The sequence below is a fragment of the Beta vulgaris genome, chromosome 8 (genome assembly GCF_026745355.1).
Source record: "Beta vulgaris subsp. vulgaris cultivar EL10 chromosome 8, EL10.2, whole genome shotgun sequence".
In the NCBI taxonomy this organism is placed as follows: Eukaryota; Viridiplantae; Streptophyta; class Magnoliopsida; order Caryophyllales; family Amaranthaceae; genus Beta; species Beta vulgaris.
In genome coordinates, this window is record NC_079209.1 from 499,047 (window position 1) to 517,758 (window position 18,712).

The 18,712-nt window shown below is 35.2% G+C and overlaps 1 protein-coding gene across 3 annotated transcripts; it reads right to left on the reverse strand.

The window, feature by feature from the left end:
* Positions 1 to 6,832: 6,832 nt before the first annotated feature.
* Positions 6,833 to 18,329, reverse strand: LOC104900487 (SCAR-like protein 2). Of its 3 annotated transcripts, none has more exons than XM_010687904.4 (9): positions 17,713 to 18,329; positions 15,306 to 15,469; positions 14,489 to 14,612; positions 14,285 to 14,417; positions 13,737 to 13,807; positions 10,204 to 13,576; positions 9,962 to 10,060; positions 7,916 to 8,023; positions 6,833 to 7,133 (listed from the first exon to the last, which is right to left on the reverse strand). In XM_010687904.4, exons 1-9 carry the CDS (start codon positions 17,868 to 17,870, stop codon positions 7,086 to 7,088), a joined length of 4,278 nt encoding a protein of 1,425 aa, XP_010686206.2. In that variant the 5' UTR covers positions 17,871 to 18,329; the 3' UTR covers positions 6,833 to 7,085. The 3 variants fall into 3 exon arrangements, with proteins under 3 accessions (XP_010686206.2, XP_010686205.2, XP_048491274.1); XM_010687903.4 differs by having other exon boundaries at positions 9,962 to 10,063; XM_048635317.1 differs by lacking the exon at positions 17,713 to 18,329 and having other exon boundaries at positions 9,962 to 10,063; positions 14,489 to 14,620; positions 15,306 to 15,445.
* Between the last annotated feature and the right edge of the window lie 383 nt (positions 18,330 to 18,712).

The following is an 18,712-nucleotide window of genomic DNA, read 5'->3' on the forward strand; positions in this document are numbered from 1 at the left end:
CATAAAAGTTATGATAATTGTTCTGTTTTTAAGTACATGCAACATTGACAAACGATTGATTCTTATTGGAATTTATTTATTAGTGTTAAGTTAAATTTGATCTCCGAACTTATTTGATCAGAAACTTAGTTTTTTTAAGATGAAGAGAACATATCTTTAAATATAAAATAAAGCTTTATTTGTATAAGAATTTTTTTTGACCAAGGAAAGAAAAAACTAGGCCAAACCCCCTAGCGCCGATGCCAATCTAAAGTGTTCTTTCGGACCAACAAGAAAAAATCAACATAAATGGAGGGAAAAAAATAGTAGGAGATTTGTAATGATCCTCCTTTGACGCTATAAAATCCGCTGCTCTATTGCCGTCTCTACCAATATATGACGGAAACATATCCTCGAGAAACACGCCGCCTCTTTTCCTACATCGACAACAATCGAATCAATAAATCAAGACACATTACCAACATTGGAAAGAGCATTAATCACTTGACTATCATCCCCTTCAACAATGATCCTATTCAGATTCAGACTTTTGATACATCGGACCACTTCCCTAACCGCCCAAGCCTTTCAACCTGTAGGATAACAACTCCGCACTAAGAGAGTGAACCCCCGCATAAACCACATCGCCCAATAAGAAAAATGTTACAAGTTATGAAATATCGCAAAAAATAATAATTTACATGTATTAAGAAACGGGTGGAGTATTTGTATTTATTTATTACTCCCTCCGTCCCATAATATAGTGCCTATTTCATTTTTGGTGGTCAAACTTTAAAATCTTTGACCGAATATTCTCGTTTGTATATATCAAAAAACATATTCATGTGGGATCTTGTTTGATTCGTCTCAATATGTAGTTTCATAATATCAACTTTTTATATGTTTTATTAATACGGAATTGAAGATATTAAAGGTCAAAGCTACATTTTGGAGATCGTGTAAAAAGAAACAAACACTATATTATGGGACGGAGGGAGTATATTTTTTCGGGTGGCACAAAAGTTGAAGTTGGCGTAGGAAAAAGTTGATGCTGAGCTTTTTGTCCACATCATTACTCCACGGAAGCATCTGTCTTGTTATAAATTATAATCTGATCATGATCTCTTTTTCTCTCTCCTGTTTGTTTGTTGAAATTAAGAAAAAGAGTTGGTCCTATAGCCAGGCAGGTTGCTTACAAAGTAACTAAAGTTTGGGGGAGAAGAAAATGAGGGGAGATTTGATCAATTGAAGGGATAAAGTTTTGACATAAACTCACTAAAGTGTGCTTTAAGAATCTTGAAAATTTGGTGAGTTTTTTCGTTAGTTGCATGTATAATAATAGTATAAGATTTGATGTTTCTTAGGCTTTCTTTTCTTGATTAACTTAAATTACTATTGTTCGTAATTATTTATGCAACATCTGATATTTAATGAACTACTTTGGTTTGTGATTATTAAAATTCTTGTAATTGACAAGTTGTATTCCACTATTCATCGATGTCTTTTAGTTATGGACTATCAAACCGGCCACTAGATATATTAAGTTCTTCCCCCTAATTTTAGTTCTTCTATTAAGTTTATCAAGAGATTAGAGGGCGGCAATGTCTCATCAATAACTTTCTTAACAAAAGTAAAACCTAATAGTTATATATTTCAAATTTTCAATATCAAGTTTAAATCTTCCATCTCATATTTTATGTACCACTTGTGTGCCTGTGATTTCTATAGTTAGATTAGAGAATATTTTTAAAATTTAATCATAAAATAATGAGACATATTAATCATAACGATCAATAAAAATCAGCGGCACACAAAGTGGTACACAAAAAGTGAAACAAAAGATTTTAATTCTTAAATATCGTACTATTTTATTGCCCAAAATAATGAATATATTCTGTAAAGTTCAACTCTAAAAGATCAAGATTTATTCTGTAATCACTATATCTAAAACAATAACATATCAATTTCCAGATACTAGGGATGAAGAAAAGTCGTTGTAGGATAATTAATGACAAACTTCTTGAAGGAAATTTTATATTCGTATGACAATTCTTTTATTCACTTTTCTTTTACCCAATGAGAGTTATATATTTTAATATACTTTCTTTTGTTTAACATGGTTGATTAGTAGGTAGCACATGGTTTAGACCTAAATGTATGGCCATTGTCACAAGCTTCTTTCTTTATTTGTGTAATAACAATTATCTTTACAAGTTACTTTATTTCATTGTTTTATGCTTTCTCTTTTTCTACTTTCTTTCCCTTTATGCGCCAATTAGTACTTATTCCTTAAGATTACTTATCACATAAGCTCTTGGAATATAGAACTTTCTACACATTGATTAACTCAAAACATAATAAGAGTAATAAAGCTCTAATTATGAGCAACAGATGATAGTGTAGTGGCGTTGGGCATTACTTTCGATTCCAGAAATTTTAGGATCGAATTTCATCTCTTACAAAGAAGAATTTCCGATTTGATTAAAATTACCACAAATTTCAGCTTTCTCATTAATCCTAAACACAATACTTATATAACCTAGTCACAAGAGATTAATACGCTTTCCTAAGAAAATATTACACTATATATGTTGGAGATCTCAAACGGTCAATATGTGGACCAAAAATTCAAATTGAGCTTGTGTCAAAACTTATGCGAACTGAACTTTGATTGGGGCATAGGAATGAGGAATTAACCCATTTGTGATCGCATCTCTTACAAAATGATCACCCCCAATGTATTTATTTTGTTTTCTTGTGAAAATTAAGATTTTGAGTATTGTATAGAGTCAGGTTACTATCACATAATCATATCTCGTGAGCGACACACTTTCTAATCTTAAAGAAATTTCTTTAACTATTTCAATTCACAAAGTGATCATTGATGGACCATGGACGTCATAGATTGATATTCGGCTTCCGCGGACAAATGTGACAATATTATGTATAGTTTTTTATTTTGGAAAATCGGAGAGTATATACCCAAGTTACACAAATCAACCTGTAGGCGAACATCTAGTAATAGGACAACTTACCTAAATAGAATCACACCAGCCTTCCGATTGCAATGCACTATAAGATCGCAACAAATTTATCAATGTATTAGTGTGCACAACAAATTTTAAAAGCTTATTTTCATAGTTTAAGTGTGTAAAACAACAACAAACTTCTCTATGTTGAAGTGTATATATAAGTTTAGGAGATTAAAACAATATACTTTCAAATATGCTTAAATGTGTCTATGAGTACGGTTTGGGTCCAAGAGCGTTTTAAATCTATACCCGCCTACCCAAAATACCAAGACTTACACACTATCCAGACTCGCATAATATTCTAACGAACTTAGATTCATATCCTTAAAACAAGATAAGGTCCTACAGGATCTGGTTTAGGATTTATAATCCATTGTCATCTGGATCACAATCTTGCACGCAATTCAACTCGGTCCATCTACAGTTCTACACGAACAAAAGTCCTTAAATGTGTCGAGAAAGATTAGGGAAATCTCCACCTCCAAAGTACAATTAATGGGTATTGAGCCTACTCCAAAAGGGCAAATGCTAAGTGCATTGATCAAATGCTTATGTTATGGTTCCTGTGCAATGAATCCATATTAAATCCAATAAAAATCTAGACATGCATTTTTATAACGCAACTGAATAGTTAGTTGAGCACCTAAATTAAGCGCAAGATTAACTTTTTCGCTTTTTCTTTTTGGATACCTTTTTCTCTATTTAAACTATCAAAAGAGAAGGAACAACGTCGGCCACCAAACAAATTTTCTCAACCAACATTATGAAAGATGCAATTTAATGATGCTCAAAGTTGGATTTATGCTTTTCAGGTAATACTATTCCTTTTAGTTATTTCCCCATTTTATTTTATTCTGTTGCTATTTATAATAGGGTTATGCTATATGCAGTCTTTAGGGCTGCATATAAGACATAAATACATTGCTTAAAATGGAATTTAGTTGTAAATTTATGACAAAAATTTGCATTAATCTATGTAATAAATGATCAGTTAATGCTTGTTTTTTCCATTTTTAGCTTCTTATATGCAGCCCTTAGGGCTGCATTTAGCTTTTTCCTTCATAATAACACAATACTTTAGATGTAGTTAGAAAACTTAACATGCACTATCAATAATCTTTAAGTTGGGTGTCTTCCCAAGTTTGCATATTAATTTTCAATTGTTTAGATTTTGTTTAGAACCGTCTCATACTCTCTTCGTTTCATTTTAATCTACACACTTATACTTTTTACGCATGTCAATGCAAAACTTTGAGGACATATATCTTTAGTTTTGTATTTGTAAAAATTATAAAAAGTACATATTAATAAAATACATGTTATGATGAATCTAACAAGATCCCACATGACTATATTTTCATCGGCGTATAAATCACAAATGATGGTCAAAGTGAAATTTGTAAATAGTGTAAAATATCAAAATGCAACCATTAAAATGAAATGGAGGGAGTATAATTTAAGGGCCTTCTGCTAAATTAAATGATAAGAATTGAAATTTTTTAGTGATTAAGAAGAGACACAAGAGTCATTAATGGTTTTTTTTGGAGAACAAGAAGAAATAAAGCAAAACACTAAATAGAAATTAACCTCTTTATTATACTCGATAAATTGGAAAGGAACTTGTAATAATTAGATTTGTTTTTTACTTTAGGCGAACAACTAATAGAATTGAGCCCTTATTTGTTTGGGGGGGGGGGGGGGGGGGCTGTACAGTTACTCACCCTACACATAGCCTTAGTCGTCCTGATTTTGTTAAACGTTAGATGAATTTGGGATACACCTATTAATAAAAAGAGTATTAAAGACTTACAAGCTCAAATAAGATTTCATCTTAAAATCAATGTAATATTTTTTTTAAAATTGATATTGGAAATACCAATTAAATTACTTTCTATACTAATTTTTAACTTTAATTTGCAAAAATGACCGAATACCTCCCATGAGAATCCAATTTAGTCTCTCATAGTTATAGATTGAGACTTCGTCTTAATATTATATCCTATAATAATAGTTTTTCGTTTATTATGAATTTACAAGACTTTTACAACTCTCGTGGATTTTTTTAACCCTTAGAGATTTTTTTAAATCCATATGAGCCACGAAGGCAGTACAAAGAAAGAGAAAAGGAATTTGAACTGTGACCTATTGCTCACAGCACATCAATCATAACCACTAGGCCAAAACATCCTTGATTTAAACCTTAGAGTTTAATGGCTATAGTTTTGACATTAACTCTTTTGTTTCCATTTCAATGTGTAACAATATCTCTATAACATGTAACTTAATTGGCATTTCCCAAAGAAAAAAGTTAATGAAAAGAGCATGCAATTTCAGCATAATAAAGGTAGCTTTTCTTTAGCTTTGGGGGGAGTTTCTTTAACAAACAAATCTTCTTAAACAATGCAAAAGCAATTCTTTTTTATTTATTTTATATATACTTTCTTTCTTTTTTCTTAATTTAACAGAATGCAAAAGCAATCTCATTTGCAATTACATCTTTTTTTTCCCAATGTAACACAACATGCAGACAAACTTGCATAAGATGTATTTCTGTTTCTTTATCTTTTTCCTTGAAAAGTTGGGAAGATATGCCATTTACAATTTCTTAAGGGGATATTGTCCTTATCAAAGACGTTTGTATATGAATGATTAATAGTCGGGGCGAAGTCAAACTTGGTTATGTAGGGGGATCAATTTAACAAAAAATTCTAAACATGGTTGTAAAGAAAAGTTAGCTTATCAATAAGACAACTTTTATTTTCACCTTCTTAATCTCTTAGCTTATTATCCTTCAAGTTTTTGTTGTTTCAGCAATAGCCATGACTCTCTTAGGCCCCAACATAACATCGCTCCTGATTAATTGTGATTGCGGTTACGATTTACGATTATGCTTCGACTTTTAATTTTTTAAGCGCGTAAAGAATAGTGAATTGTCCATTTACTTAGCATGTTTTTAACATGATGGTCTAAATAGTGTTCTATAAATTTTTTCATTTAATTATAACATGCTTAGGTTGCACTATATCCTAAATATTTCAGTGCATTAATACCTTATAATCATATAACTCACAACTTACTCAAATAAGTCAATATCTTTCTTCCTCTACAAAATCTACCCGAAAACTCTGAACACTTATAGTCTATTATGTTCGGCATAAAACAACTGAACTGAACTCAATTGAATTGAACTAGTTGCAACTGAACTGAACTGAATTAAATTATAACTAATAGTAATGATAATAAATTAAAAACTGAAATGAACTGATTGGAACTGAATTAAACTCATTGCAACTAAACTGAAAATAAACTGGGAAGAACAAACGCTTAGAGTTGGAGTGCCTCCTAACCTCCTTAACATCTAAAAATCGTGTTGTCTTCCAATACAGATCACAACATCAGATAATGTCCACAAAAGCACTTCACTTCAGATTTTTGTTGATCAGTAAACAATGATGATTCGTTTTGGATTCTACTGCCAAAGAGAAACTATACAATCCTTTACCTACTACAGATGCCAACTAACTTGTTATAATATGCAAGACATAATGATCAAATATTGTTTACATCATAGCCCTTTTCAACTCCTTATATACTCCCCCCAAAACATATTAAATTAGTTTTGTCAATCTACTCCGAGAAACTATCATAACTCAATCAGTATAACGAAATCACCATAAACACAGAAAATGTTGAGAATGATCTCAAAAATGATTGCAAATTAGCAGAAAGCAGCGGCACGTAGCTTCGTAGCGACGAAGAGCCTAGCAGGCTGGTTTCTCTCTAATTTAAAGGAAACCTATCATATCTTCGAGATCGAACAATGAATTTTAACATATAGGCCTACATATACTCAGATAGAGCCAAGAATGCTTGAGAAAAGTTTCACTTTTGTGTACACCAAGAGTGTTCCTGGTCATATAATTTTAAGAACCTATGTTAGCACTACAATTTAATTACAGACAGATACTATTTACAGTTACAAGTCACAGGAAACAGAACATATGACTAATGCATCAAGCGATAGGACAAATCGAGATCGTTTTTCTAACTAACTGCAAAATTGCACCCAAGTGTTCATGTATCGCTCCAGCTATCATCCTCGCCATCATCACTCCCAACAACCTGAATGACAACACAGTACTAGAATTAATATAGTTTCAAGAACAAACATGATCAGATAAACCTAGCAGCTATATTACTCAGACACGGATTGAGTGTAAACTCGGATACGGGTGTCCAAGTATCCGACTCGGCTATTTTTGCAGAAAAAGTCAAGTTTTTAGTTTAAAATGAAGTATCCAAGTGAAGTGACGTGTCGGACACAACACGAGACGACACCTTGTTTTTGAGGTAAATGAAGGTGTCGGAGTAACACTGCTAGGCAGTATGAGACATGCCTTTGTATCTCAACATCAGACATTAAAATTGCAGCAACACCAGACATTAGCAACAAAGTTACTATGTTTGAGATATATTTCCATTATATTCTGAATCATTTACTTCTATGTTCAAAAGGCATGGAGGTATCATGAAAAGAACATGTGGATGGATATAAAAATTACTATGCTTTATACTTTCACTTGTATGTTCAGCGGAACATGAAAATGTAAAATAATAAAAGTTACAATATTCAATTTTTTTTTTTGAGTTATATGTTCATTCGGGATGTGGTCTATGATTTAAAAGATTGGACTATGTGAGGATGTTGCTTCGATTTATTAATCCAGGCATTTGTGCGTCATCAAGGGAGGACACGAAGCAAATAAAATAGTGAACTACCATAAATTCTCCCCACTTTCTACATTACTAATATGCATGTAAAGTTGAAAACTATTTAACTGCAATACGCACGCATCCATCTCTATCATCATATAACGGTGCTTAACACAGGAGAGTAACATTACCTGGCGAATTGCATTTGCCTTTTGCAAGATTGCTGTTAATTTGTTACTTGTGGCAGGAGTAGGAGAATAGGTTGATCGTATTGGTTCTGTACGTTTTAAGTTGAACGACTGAATTATCGAAAAAAAAAAAGAATGTCAGTCAAGAAAACAAAACTTGTCACAACTGAAGAATCAGAACATTCACTTTGCTGCAACATCAGTCTTAGTTTCTAGTTTAACAATATTAAAGTATGAATCATAATTTTCATGACTAATTACTAGCAAAGAATCAGAAAGCAACTATAGAATACCATAGCAGGAACCTTATTGGCAACCTTTTGATTTAGTGTAGTTATACTTCTATTAGTATCCGAATTGAAAATCATTGTAAAACTTACAGTAATTCGGGAATTAGTTATACCTTTTTTCACCACCAGAACTTTCTAGCCTACACTTATGCAGGAGATTGTTATAACATCATACCTTGTGAAAACTAATTGCCAACCTTTATTATCCAATTCCCGAATCACACGTAGAAAATGATTTTCCAACTCTATAAGACATACACAACAAGGTTTCAACTTTGACAGCAGCTAAGTTTTCCCAGGGTTCCTCCCCTGTGGTAGTTCGGGGATTTTCTAGGGCTTGAGCGCCCCACCGGTCCTAATCCCCCTCCGGGTCCAATTTATGGATTCAAATTATGACCATCCAATTTACTTTTATGGAAAATGAAATATGCAGTCTTCTATAAGAAGCTAAAAGTGGAGAAATTAAGCAATAACTAAGCATTAATTAACACTGAATGACATGTGATTTTGTCATAAATTTCTTAAACTAATATCATTTCTGGAAATGTATATGATCCTCATTGTTACCCATAGGGGCTAGGGCTGCACATATCAAAACCGTATTTTTATTTGTCAGCCTGCTTGCTGGTCTAAGAGTCACATATAGCAACAATGCAAAAACTACACCATTATCAATTGAAAAAATTGAAGCACCCTATAACAATAAACAAGTCTTAAAATGTTTCGGCTTGAATCAAAAATTAACAATGTGATGCCTTTATACCTCGACATGTATCCTGCACTCACTAAAATTCAAGGAATTTTTTTTTATCGAGCTAGCATTCTTGGGTAACTGAAATATGCCAAAATCTATCAAAGTATCATGGATGGCCCTCCAAAAAGAATGAGAAGTACTAAATTTCCAGACAATCTGATCCTTCCAAAAAGGTTTCTGTGTGCCAGTTCATCTATCTTAATATTTTAAAGTCATTGGGGTCAACCCCACTAAAACCCAGGGGCTCCTCAGACAAGTCATTGGCTTTTGAGTTCTTTGGTTGGGAGATGTTAAGTTGGAAAGCCTTGTTTCAAACACAAAACTTGGAAGTATTAGATCACAAGAGCAGTCAACTTTTTCAAAGTCAACTTAGGTTCACCCTAATCATCAAGCCAAAATCCTTTGAACTTGAAGGGAGCTTCATACTGTTCAGACTACTACAGATTTCCTGACCACAACACAAGCTCATACTGTTCATTGCAGTTTTTCAATTCCAAGAGGACCTCTAACTCTTGTAACTTGTAAGACATCTATCCGAACTGTAAAATCTTTTTAGTGTCACACTGCTGGTATCACTGCATTCAAGGACTTTTGTCAACTAAAACAACTTTGAGATCACAAAAATCAAGGTGGTCCTGGATCAATAAAAGAAATTGGGTTCCGCTGAGAGCTTAAACCCTCTTATCCAAGTCAAAGTTAATATAACAATTTAACTTCAGAATGGAGTCCTCTTCAACAAGCTAGTCTACTTGACATACATACTCGAGCATGGAGACATGCCCAAAGATGGTTCATATAAGAATTCTGGAACCAAGTTGTTCAGCTCCCCCCACGCCCACCCACTAATACTTATCACTGTGATGCATTAATAACACAAAAGGACTATTCAATGATATCGAAAGCCCCTGACTTTTGTAATATGAGAAGTCCGAAATTGTTCCATATATAATATCCTTCAGCTCACCAGGTTTTAATTAGATATTGATGTCAGAAAGTTGGACTTACTTTAGTTCGGATTTGATGAAGAAAATCTCCATTGTCATCCATTTCTCTATCTTTAACTGCATGATTTGTTTTCTCCTGTCCAAGTTTCTTATCCTCCCCCTGCTGGATGGCCATAAAGATAATCATCATCATATAAAAAGACAAAAGCCAAGCCATTTGAAGAAGGTGATTTTGAACAGGGGCATCAATATATAAACTAGACTGCATTAATGATAAAATGAACTAAGGTGAGCAATAAGCACCTTTTTAGGGTTTGCAAGTGAAGCTGAATCTTCAGTTTTACTTATTAGCTTAGCTGAATCCACCTTTACTGGGTGAGCAATGGCAGAGTTTGAAAGTTTAGGAACAAAATATGGACTCGGACTATCAGATCTCTGATCCTGATTGTCTTCTAGTTCATCAAACGGTGGTCTTGAAACCCGCCACTGTAATGGTGGAAGAGGTGGGGGTTCATGTGTTGGATCCTGGAGATGGGAAGAATTTACTTCTGGGTTCAGACAGAGTTTCATTTCTTGAAAAGTAAATGGGTTCTTGGCATCCAAAATTGGTAAACCAAATGAAGGATTAGACAGTGGATGGGCATCACCGCCAGATCCAGAGCCAACATGTGTATTTCCTTGATCTGCTTCTTTATGCTTCGGAGAGACTGAGGCAGACTCTGCTGAAGAAATTCTATGCAAGCCATTATAAAGCGTGTGATCATTACTTTCTGTGGAATCGCCAGACTCCCACTGTTCAGAATTTGAGTCTGACTGGCTGAGGGACTCATCTGACATGTAGGCATATGATCGACAAAAAGTATCATCATCAGAATCTGAGCCAATATCATGCTGCAACTTAGTAGACTCTGGAACCAACTGAAATGAAGGGAATGCATCTAAAGAGTTTTCGTAGTGATCAACCCCTTCTGGATATTTAAGCTTTAATCTGGAAGTATCAAATCCATCAACAGGTTGGAAAGATATCTTCATATGCTCAAGAGGTGGTGATGGTGGTGGAGAACTCACAGGAGAGTTCAACTTTCCTTTATGATCAGTCTCAGGTACTGAGTGTGAAACAGAATTTTGGAATCTATTCTCAAATTCATTAGTTTTCAAGGGGCTACTACTTTCATGGCTTTCATCAAAACCCAGTGATCCTGTCCTGCGCAGACCATTTTTCAGTAAACCACGACCGAGAAGGGATAACAATGATGATCTATCTTCGCTTGCACCAGTAGCTTCAGAAGATACATCTTTCACATTTGTACCTATGGAGACTTTACTTTCAAGAAGCATTGCATCACCATTCCTCGGATCTACCATAGGATGATCACTTAGGTTACTCTTATCATAGCCTACAGTTGTATTATGTGTCTTCTCTAATCTTTGTTGAGACAAATTATTGACATGCTCGATTTTATTTACTGATGAAGCCAGAATTCCTGCATGATCAACCTTCTGCATTGCATCGAGATTGCACTGACCAACTTCATTACTATTACTTGTCTGAGCAGAATCCCCTGAATTAGGCCTGCCAAACACAGTAGGTTTTGAAGGCTGTAGTCCTAAGAGAAATCCATTTGTCCAGAGAGCAGGTGAGTAGGTGGCAGATGACCCAGTTGATAATTCCGGAGGCACATGAGATGCACTAATGTTCCTCTCATCACCAGGAGCCTCAGAATCAGATTTTGCAATTTCACAGACTGCAGGTTCTACTTCTATCTCCGGAACATTAGCACAAACACTTAGAACCCGAGGAACATTGGAGAGAGAAGCAGATTGACTGGTTTCCATGGACTGTTTGTCAAACAAGCATCTGGAAACATCCAGTTTCTGGCCTTCCGCCGATTCTGACCTTTCATGGGATGACTGAGTATTGTATGGAGACTGCACATTGGATGAAGACGCATAAGCAGTTGACCTTTCCATATCTTCTAACCCTCCTTCCTTGTGATCATAGGATGCAGAAACATGTTGATGATCTGGTACTAAATGATTTCTTATATCTGATGTTTGGCCATTCACTGTATCCTCTCCCATTTCATCTTTCAAACCTGAATCCAACTTGTCATGAGATGACTGAATATGGTGTGGAGACTGCATATTGGATGAAGACACATAAGCGGTTGACCTCTCTATATCTTCTACGCCTCCTTCCTTGTGATCATAGGATGCAGAAACATGTTGATGACCTGGTACTAAATGATTTCTTATATCTGATGTTTGGCTGTTCACTGTATCTTCTCCCAATTCATCTTTCAAAGCTGTTGCTTGTACTTCCTTTTTCATTTCGGTCTCAAAATCACTTTCAGATTCTGATTCAATAGTATTTAGTGCATCAACAAAGTTTTCTGTTCCACTGTCGATATCTTCAAGCTGGTTCCACTCAATTACATGCACACTGTTTCCATCTTCAGTAAACGTAGACACTTGACTAACATTTTCATCATCTCGTAATTCTACTTCCTGCTGGTTCCATTGAATTCGTTTCACATTGTTTCCAACATCAGAAAAGGTCTCCTCCTGACTAACATGTTCTGTACTATTTGTTTCCACTTCCAGCTGGTTCCACTCAATAACTTTCTCTCTGTTTCCATCATCAGAAAAGCCATCCCCTTGACTAACAAGCTCTGGATTGACTACTTCCATATTTTGGTGGCTACATCTAATTAATTTTACATCCTTTCCACCTTCACAAAAGTTATCTATTTGACTAACATGCTCTGTGTTGACTGTTTCTGATTGCTGCTGGCTCCATTCAATCGCTTTTACTTCGTTAGCATCTTCAGTAAAGGCATTCACTGCACCAGCATGTACAGAGTCGACAATTCCCAATTCCTTCTCAGCAATGATAAACTTAGCATCAATAGAATATTGAGCCTCAGTTGTTCCCAGTCGCCTGTATATGGAATCATTTATTAAGTTGCCAATTGTAGTTGGCTGTGGCGATTTTTCACCTTCAGACAAATCCACCACTTGCATGCACAAATTAGGACGAGCTGGCTCCGCATAATGCTCATGAAGGTCAATTTTAGGCTTAAGTAAATCTCGAACTTCATTAATCTCATAATCCATAGTCGGATCAATAAAGTTCCCATCACTAGCTGTTTTTGGGTACCACTCATCAGCTTTTGATTTTGGGGTACTTCCATGTTCAGAGAAGTCGTTAAAATGATTGAGACCATTTTCATTCACAAGCTTAGCCTCTTGCTCAGGAAGGGACGTATTTGTCACAGGCACTTGTTGGATATCCTCGATCTCATAATTTACATCTGTAGGCTCAACTATTTCCAGTATCTCGTCCCAGGTCGCACTAGAAGAGCGGGGAACAGTTGCTTCCGCTGCATGACTGCACAGGTTATCATCACTGGCTACGGTAGTCTGCTCATCACGGTACATTGATCCATTGTTGCTTACTTCTGCCCCCGTTACTGAAGAACAGGATCCCCGTTTTTTGGTTTCATCAGGCAAGGTCAATATGCTTGGATAAGAAACACAATCACTAAAATCTACTCCATCCTTCGAACCACGTGAATCTGATTGATCTCCCATATCAGATTTGAAGGTCATGTCAAAGGCAGAACCTGTATGTGACAGAGAAGACTGTCCTTGGCCAGTAGAGGAAAATTGCATCCTGAAAACCATCAAATGTAATTTTAGCCAAAAGAAAGAGCAATAACGTCAAAGAAAAATCAGCTCAAAAAAAAAAAAGTCAAAGAAAGTGGCCATTTACAGCCTATGGTTATTCACTGATAATTCTGCTCATAAATCCAGAGAAGTAAATTAACTGATACCTGCAACTGCCATTTACAGTTTGTGGTGCAGACTTTGGAAGTTGTCCATTCCGCTGCCAAGATCTTCTTTTCTGTGGAATGTGGGTGTAATATTAGGCTTCTTGTACATCGTGAATGGTTAATTGAAATATACTGAAAAATAGATCATTAGTTCCTAAAGAAGATTACAGGCAATGACAATGAAATTATTTTCAATTAAGCGGCAGAATATTCAAGAAAGCCATGGCTGCAAATTAAAAAGTTACATGAATATGCAAGGCAATCTTCACATACGGAGGTAATTGATTTTCCTGAAACAACACTATTTTTTTTTTTTTTGAAATTTCATTCAGAAACATAAATTTTAAAGTACTTTATCTAGTCTTTCGTGGTTCCATCTTTACAGTAAAGAACAATGCTACTTGATTTGTACTCGTAAGTCGTAAATCATAAGTGATCACCTTTCTGACACATAAGGAACTGTTCTATGTTTTCCTGTCCTATCTTAAAGGTCATATTAATCATCCTCACTCCCTATCGAAATGCAACTGAAAAGAGAAACAATGCACCTTGTTTTTCCGAGCCTTCCTTTCTCGTTGAGATTTCTCATTGTTAGATACTTCAGAGCGAGATGATGCCCTCCTGAAGAATGTTGGATCTGAGTATCTTCTTAAGCAAGATCCAGTACCACCGGGGTCGAATCTATAAATAGCAAAGTATGAGAACAAGCACGATTTAGAATCAGGATGAGCAGTTTCACACATCATTCTCACCTATCAAGTAACTGCAAACGTGGAGGTTCTCTGCACTCATCATATGAATCCATGATAAAATGTGGCAAGTCATCACAGATGAAATGATTTCGTTCCTCTTTGATGCGAGAATGCCATTCAGAGCCTGCAAAACTGCAAATCTTGAGACAGAATTTCAGAAGGATCATTTCACTATGCTAGCCTAAAAACACCGATAAGCACGACAACCAGTCAAGAAAAGGTCCTCTCAATTGTGTTACTCTTTCTTCTTTATCTTTTCTGGTTTTTTTTTGGGGGGGGGGGGTGTTTGGGGGTGAAAAGCCAAATAATGAAACTAGCAGTAAGATCTTCATAAACAAGGACTTGATTGGAGAATGACAGGCAGATGCTAACTTGTAAAGTCATGCGAAGTTACTAGCATGACATTTGGAGGGAATTGTCCTTCCCAATTGGAAAAATGATGGCATACTATCATCATGAATAAGTAGTTGATAGATGGTCCATTCAAACAACCACAATATATATTTCAGATGGGTAGATGGCTCTACTAACCAAAGGGATGATCTGTGTCGGAGTAACACTGGTCTTTCTTGCACTCAAAAAAAAAGGGAGCTCTTCTTGCAGGGTATACACTTATGCTTTGATATGAAATAAGGAAAAATACAATTTAGCACAGCAACAGTACATAGATTCAGAGAAACTAAAATCAGATAAGATGTCAAAAGCAGATCCTCCTCGACTCAGACCAGGGGACCAAAATGATGATCGGAGATAAATTAGTTTACAAGAATGATTGATATGCCAAACAATATAAAGCAATTATAAGAGAGAAGCATACCAGGAGTATAGGCAAAGCGTAAGTGGTCTGTTTGTGAGAGTATGGCCCTCTCGATTGAAGGGAGTGAAGCTTCAATCCGTTGAATACGATTAACCAGCTTATGACTTCTGGATGAGGTAGAAGCAACCTGCTCTTGTAAGCCATGGAAAACCTCAGCTGCAAATCTACATTCCACAGCACATGGTGGGAGAAAAGTCACAATCTAATAATCTATACAGGATGACTTAGAAAACTTTCTGCGTAACATTGGTGACAGTGAAATACTTGTTAAGCAACAAAAAGGTTTCAATACAATCGACCAGACTAATTTAGATAGAGCAGTAGTTTCTTTTAGTCTTCCTTTTCCACACTTTTTCTAAAACATGAGAAAGGAACTAAATCTGGAGGGATTAGGTAATAGGCTGAAGTCTACACACATAATTTCGTTATGGTTGGAAGTTGGTGGTTGTTGGTTATTTTCTTGTAGTGATGGTTGTGAGAGAAGAATAAGAATATATGATTGTACACAGATGTAAAACATCTATGCATTACCTCACAATAAGATTGTACACAGAGGAAAACACTTCATAATTCTGAAGAACTAGAAAAGGACAAAAGGACTAGAAGAAAAACAACAATGCGTAACTTGAATAAACTAATTAGAGAGTGATGTTTTGTGTAAAAACTATATTCATATTTACCAACAAACTTTTAATGTACTATGTGAAGTGGGTAGAGATATTGATGGGTACGAGTGTCCGACACGAGTGCAGGTCATAGTTTCGGATCCACTTTGCCAGGTCTAGTAATAACTAATAAGTGAACAAGAAGAGAGAAAAGGAGGATGTTCAATAGTCAAAACTCAAAGTACTGCATGACAAGCTACTATGAATAAAGAAACCTCCTAAGCTTATCATTTTCAAGTTGGTTGACTGACTAGTATAAGCAATAAGCATATTATCAGATTTTCTTTCACCAAAAAGTTGCAAGATTCCAATTTGCTTTTATCTGAGGGGTGAAAGAGGGGGAGTTTATAAGTTTTTTCAAGATACAAGTCATTTTTAACAAATACTTCTCCTATGATAGACTGAGGCTCAACATCAAATATAAACTTCAGCATGACTATCATCACTGCTCAAACAAATTGTCATCACTTGGCACTTTGATACTCCAAGATTAATGCAGCTTTCTCAGTACAAGTAAGAGAGGCCAACATTCCACCTCCTATGCAAGTACTTTATTCTAGCAAATCATTAATCTTTATAGCCTACTCTTGTCAAGCACTCCCTCAGGCGAGCCAACCAACTTTCCTTAGCTCGACCACAGTAAACGCTGTAATGTTGTTGCAGAAAGTTAACACTAGAGTGATAAAATAGTTGCTTCAAAAGTTCTAACTCCCAAATCAGCTGAGCTTCCTAATACTACAATCAGCAACAGGACCACCAGGCTCAAGCAATCACATGCAAATGGGGATTGATTGTACAAAATTTCAACCATTTGAGGCTTCTATTAACCAAAAATTTTAAAAATCTCCTTACCCTCTTCTATCACATCCCCACCCTGAAGATTTAAGGAAAAAGTGAATATGAACACACAAAAAAATACAATCCATAGCAAATATCACTCAGCACGAAAACCATCATTTCAAATTTTATCAATATGAAGCTAAAAAGTCCGTAAGCCTCATTTTGCTATGCAGCAATAAAATGACACTAGTGATACTGAATATATAGGTAAATTCAATGAAAAAAAGACTCATGATATGTCAATGACAATGTATGTCCATCTCCGAATTCCTATATTTCTTCCCAAACTTTCATTACCATCCAAGCCATTGCCACTTTAGATGTGGTAGTGTATGGTAATTGAAATTAGCCGGGAACCAAAAAAACACATGTTAAAAGATGATGTTGCATAACCATGGTCATTTTTTACATGTTAAAAGATGATCAGCAAGGGACATTTTTTACAACATGATTTCAATTTGAAGGATAAACCCATGGATTTGAACATATCCCCAAACTCAGCTAGTAAGTGTCCTAGTTGCTGATTAAGGACCAAAGTTGATCTTCAATAACCCATATATCTCACTCTTATACAAAAGCAACAAAAAACCCAACAATTACAACAAAAACCCATATTTTGGGCTGAACTGAACTGAAGTAAAACTATGAGAGGAAAGTAGCTGAACTGAACTGAAACGAGCTGAACTGAGACTGTGTCCAAAAGAACAGGGCTTTAGTTTCCATATTTATTGATTTTTTGTAGGAATTAGTTCCATGTATTTACTCTAGAAAAAAAAATCTACCAGAAAAGGCAAAACTGGGAAATCAATTTGTCAACTTAGTCTAAAAATCAACACCAAAATAAGCAAGAAAAACAGATTAAAAGAGAAGAAAGTAAAGAGAGAGAGAGAAAGAGATCATACTGGGCAAGATCACCTAATTGGCGAAGAACACCAACAAGACCAGCAACAGCAACACCATCAAGAACAAGTTTAGGATCTTCAGATTGAACACCATCTTTATACAGCTCTTCAACTCCCAACCCATATTCATTTTTCACTGTAAATCTCACTAAAGGCATCTCCTTTTAACTCTTCTCTTTCACTCTCACTTACCCAGAAAAAATAAGAAGATGAAAATGAAGATGATAAGAGAGAAATGATGAAGAAGAAAAAATGGGGAGGACCCAGAAAAATTTAATGAACAAAATCAGAAATTGAATGATTTAAAAACAGAATGAAGTGATGATTACTGTACAAAGTGAAAAATAAATGTAATAAATGTGAGTAGTTGATGAGAAAGGAGCAGCTGAACTAGAATTGAAAGATGGGTTTGTTGATTTTTAGTGTTTGGAAGCTGAAAAAGGAAGCTTACTGTTCTACAGTTTGCTGGGGTTTAATGGAGTTGTTATTGCCAACTTTACAAGGTATTCCTTGTTAATCAATTTGTTTGGTTTGGTTGTATGAATTTGTTTTTACTTTGTTTTTGGAGTGTCCATTACTGTTCACGTTTCTAGCAACTGACATATATGCGGTATAACATAAGCTTAGCTAATGTTATGTTATGTTATTTGCTAATTTGCTACTATAAAGTGTGGTGTGGGGGTAAGATACAGACAATGCTGAAAAGTATTGCTCAAGTGAGTTTTCATCTTTTTTGTCTAATTATGATATGGAACAATTTGCCCTGTTTCATGGGCCTAGGGAAATCCTCTTATCTTTCAAAAAGATTTTATGGTCGTATTGTGTACTCTGTCGTTTGAACTTTTTATTAGAGGTGATCATAAAACAGGTTGGACTTTTAACTTAAAAGTGGTCTATTTTGAATCACAAAGTCGGGTCGGAATGAATTTGTTATTTATGAGAAATTTGGGTCGGAACAGGTTTATTTTTCGGCTTGAGTTTGTCTGTTCAAACACGGGAA

Bases quoted from the DNA above. Each gene is read 5' to 3' on its own strand.
- LOC104900487 (XM_010687903.4), bottom strand. From the start codon at position 17,870: ATGCCTTTAGTGAGATTTACAGTGAAAAATGAATATGGGTTGGGAGTT. The intron at 14,613-15,305 runs GTATGCTTCTCT...GCAGTTTTGCAG, and splicing joins ACGCTTTGCCTATACTCCTG to GCTCTGAATGGCATTCTCGC. The intron at 13,577-13,736 runs GTATCAGTTAAT...GATGGTTTTCAG, and splicing joins ACTGTAAATGGCAGTTGCAG to GATGCAATTTTCCTCTACTG.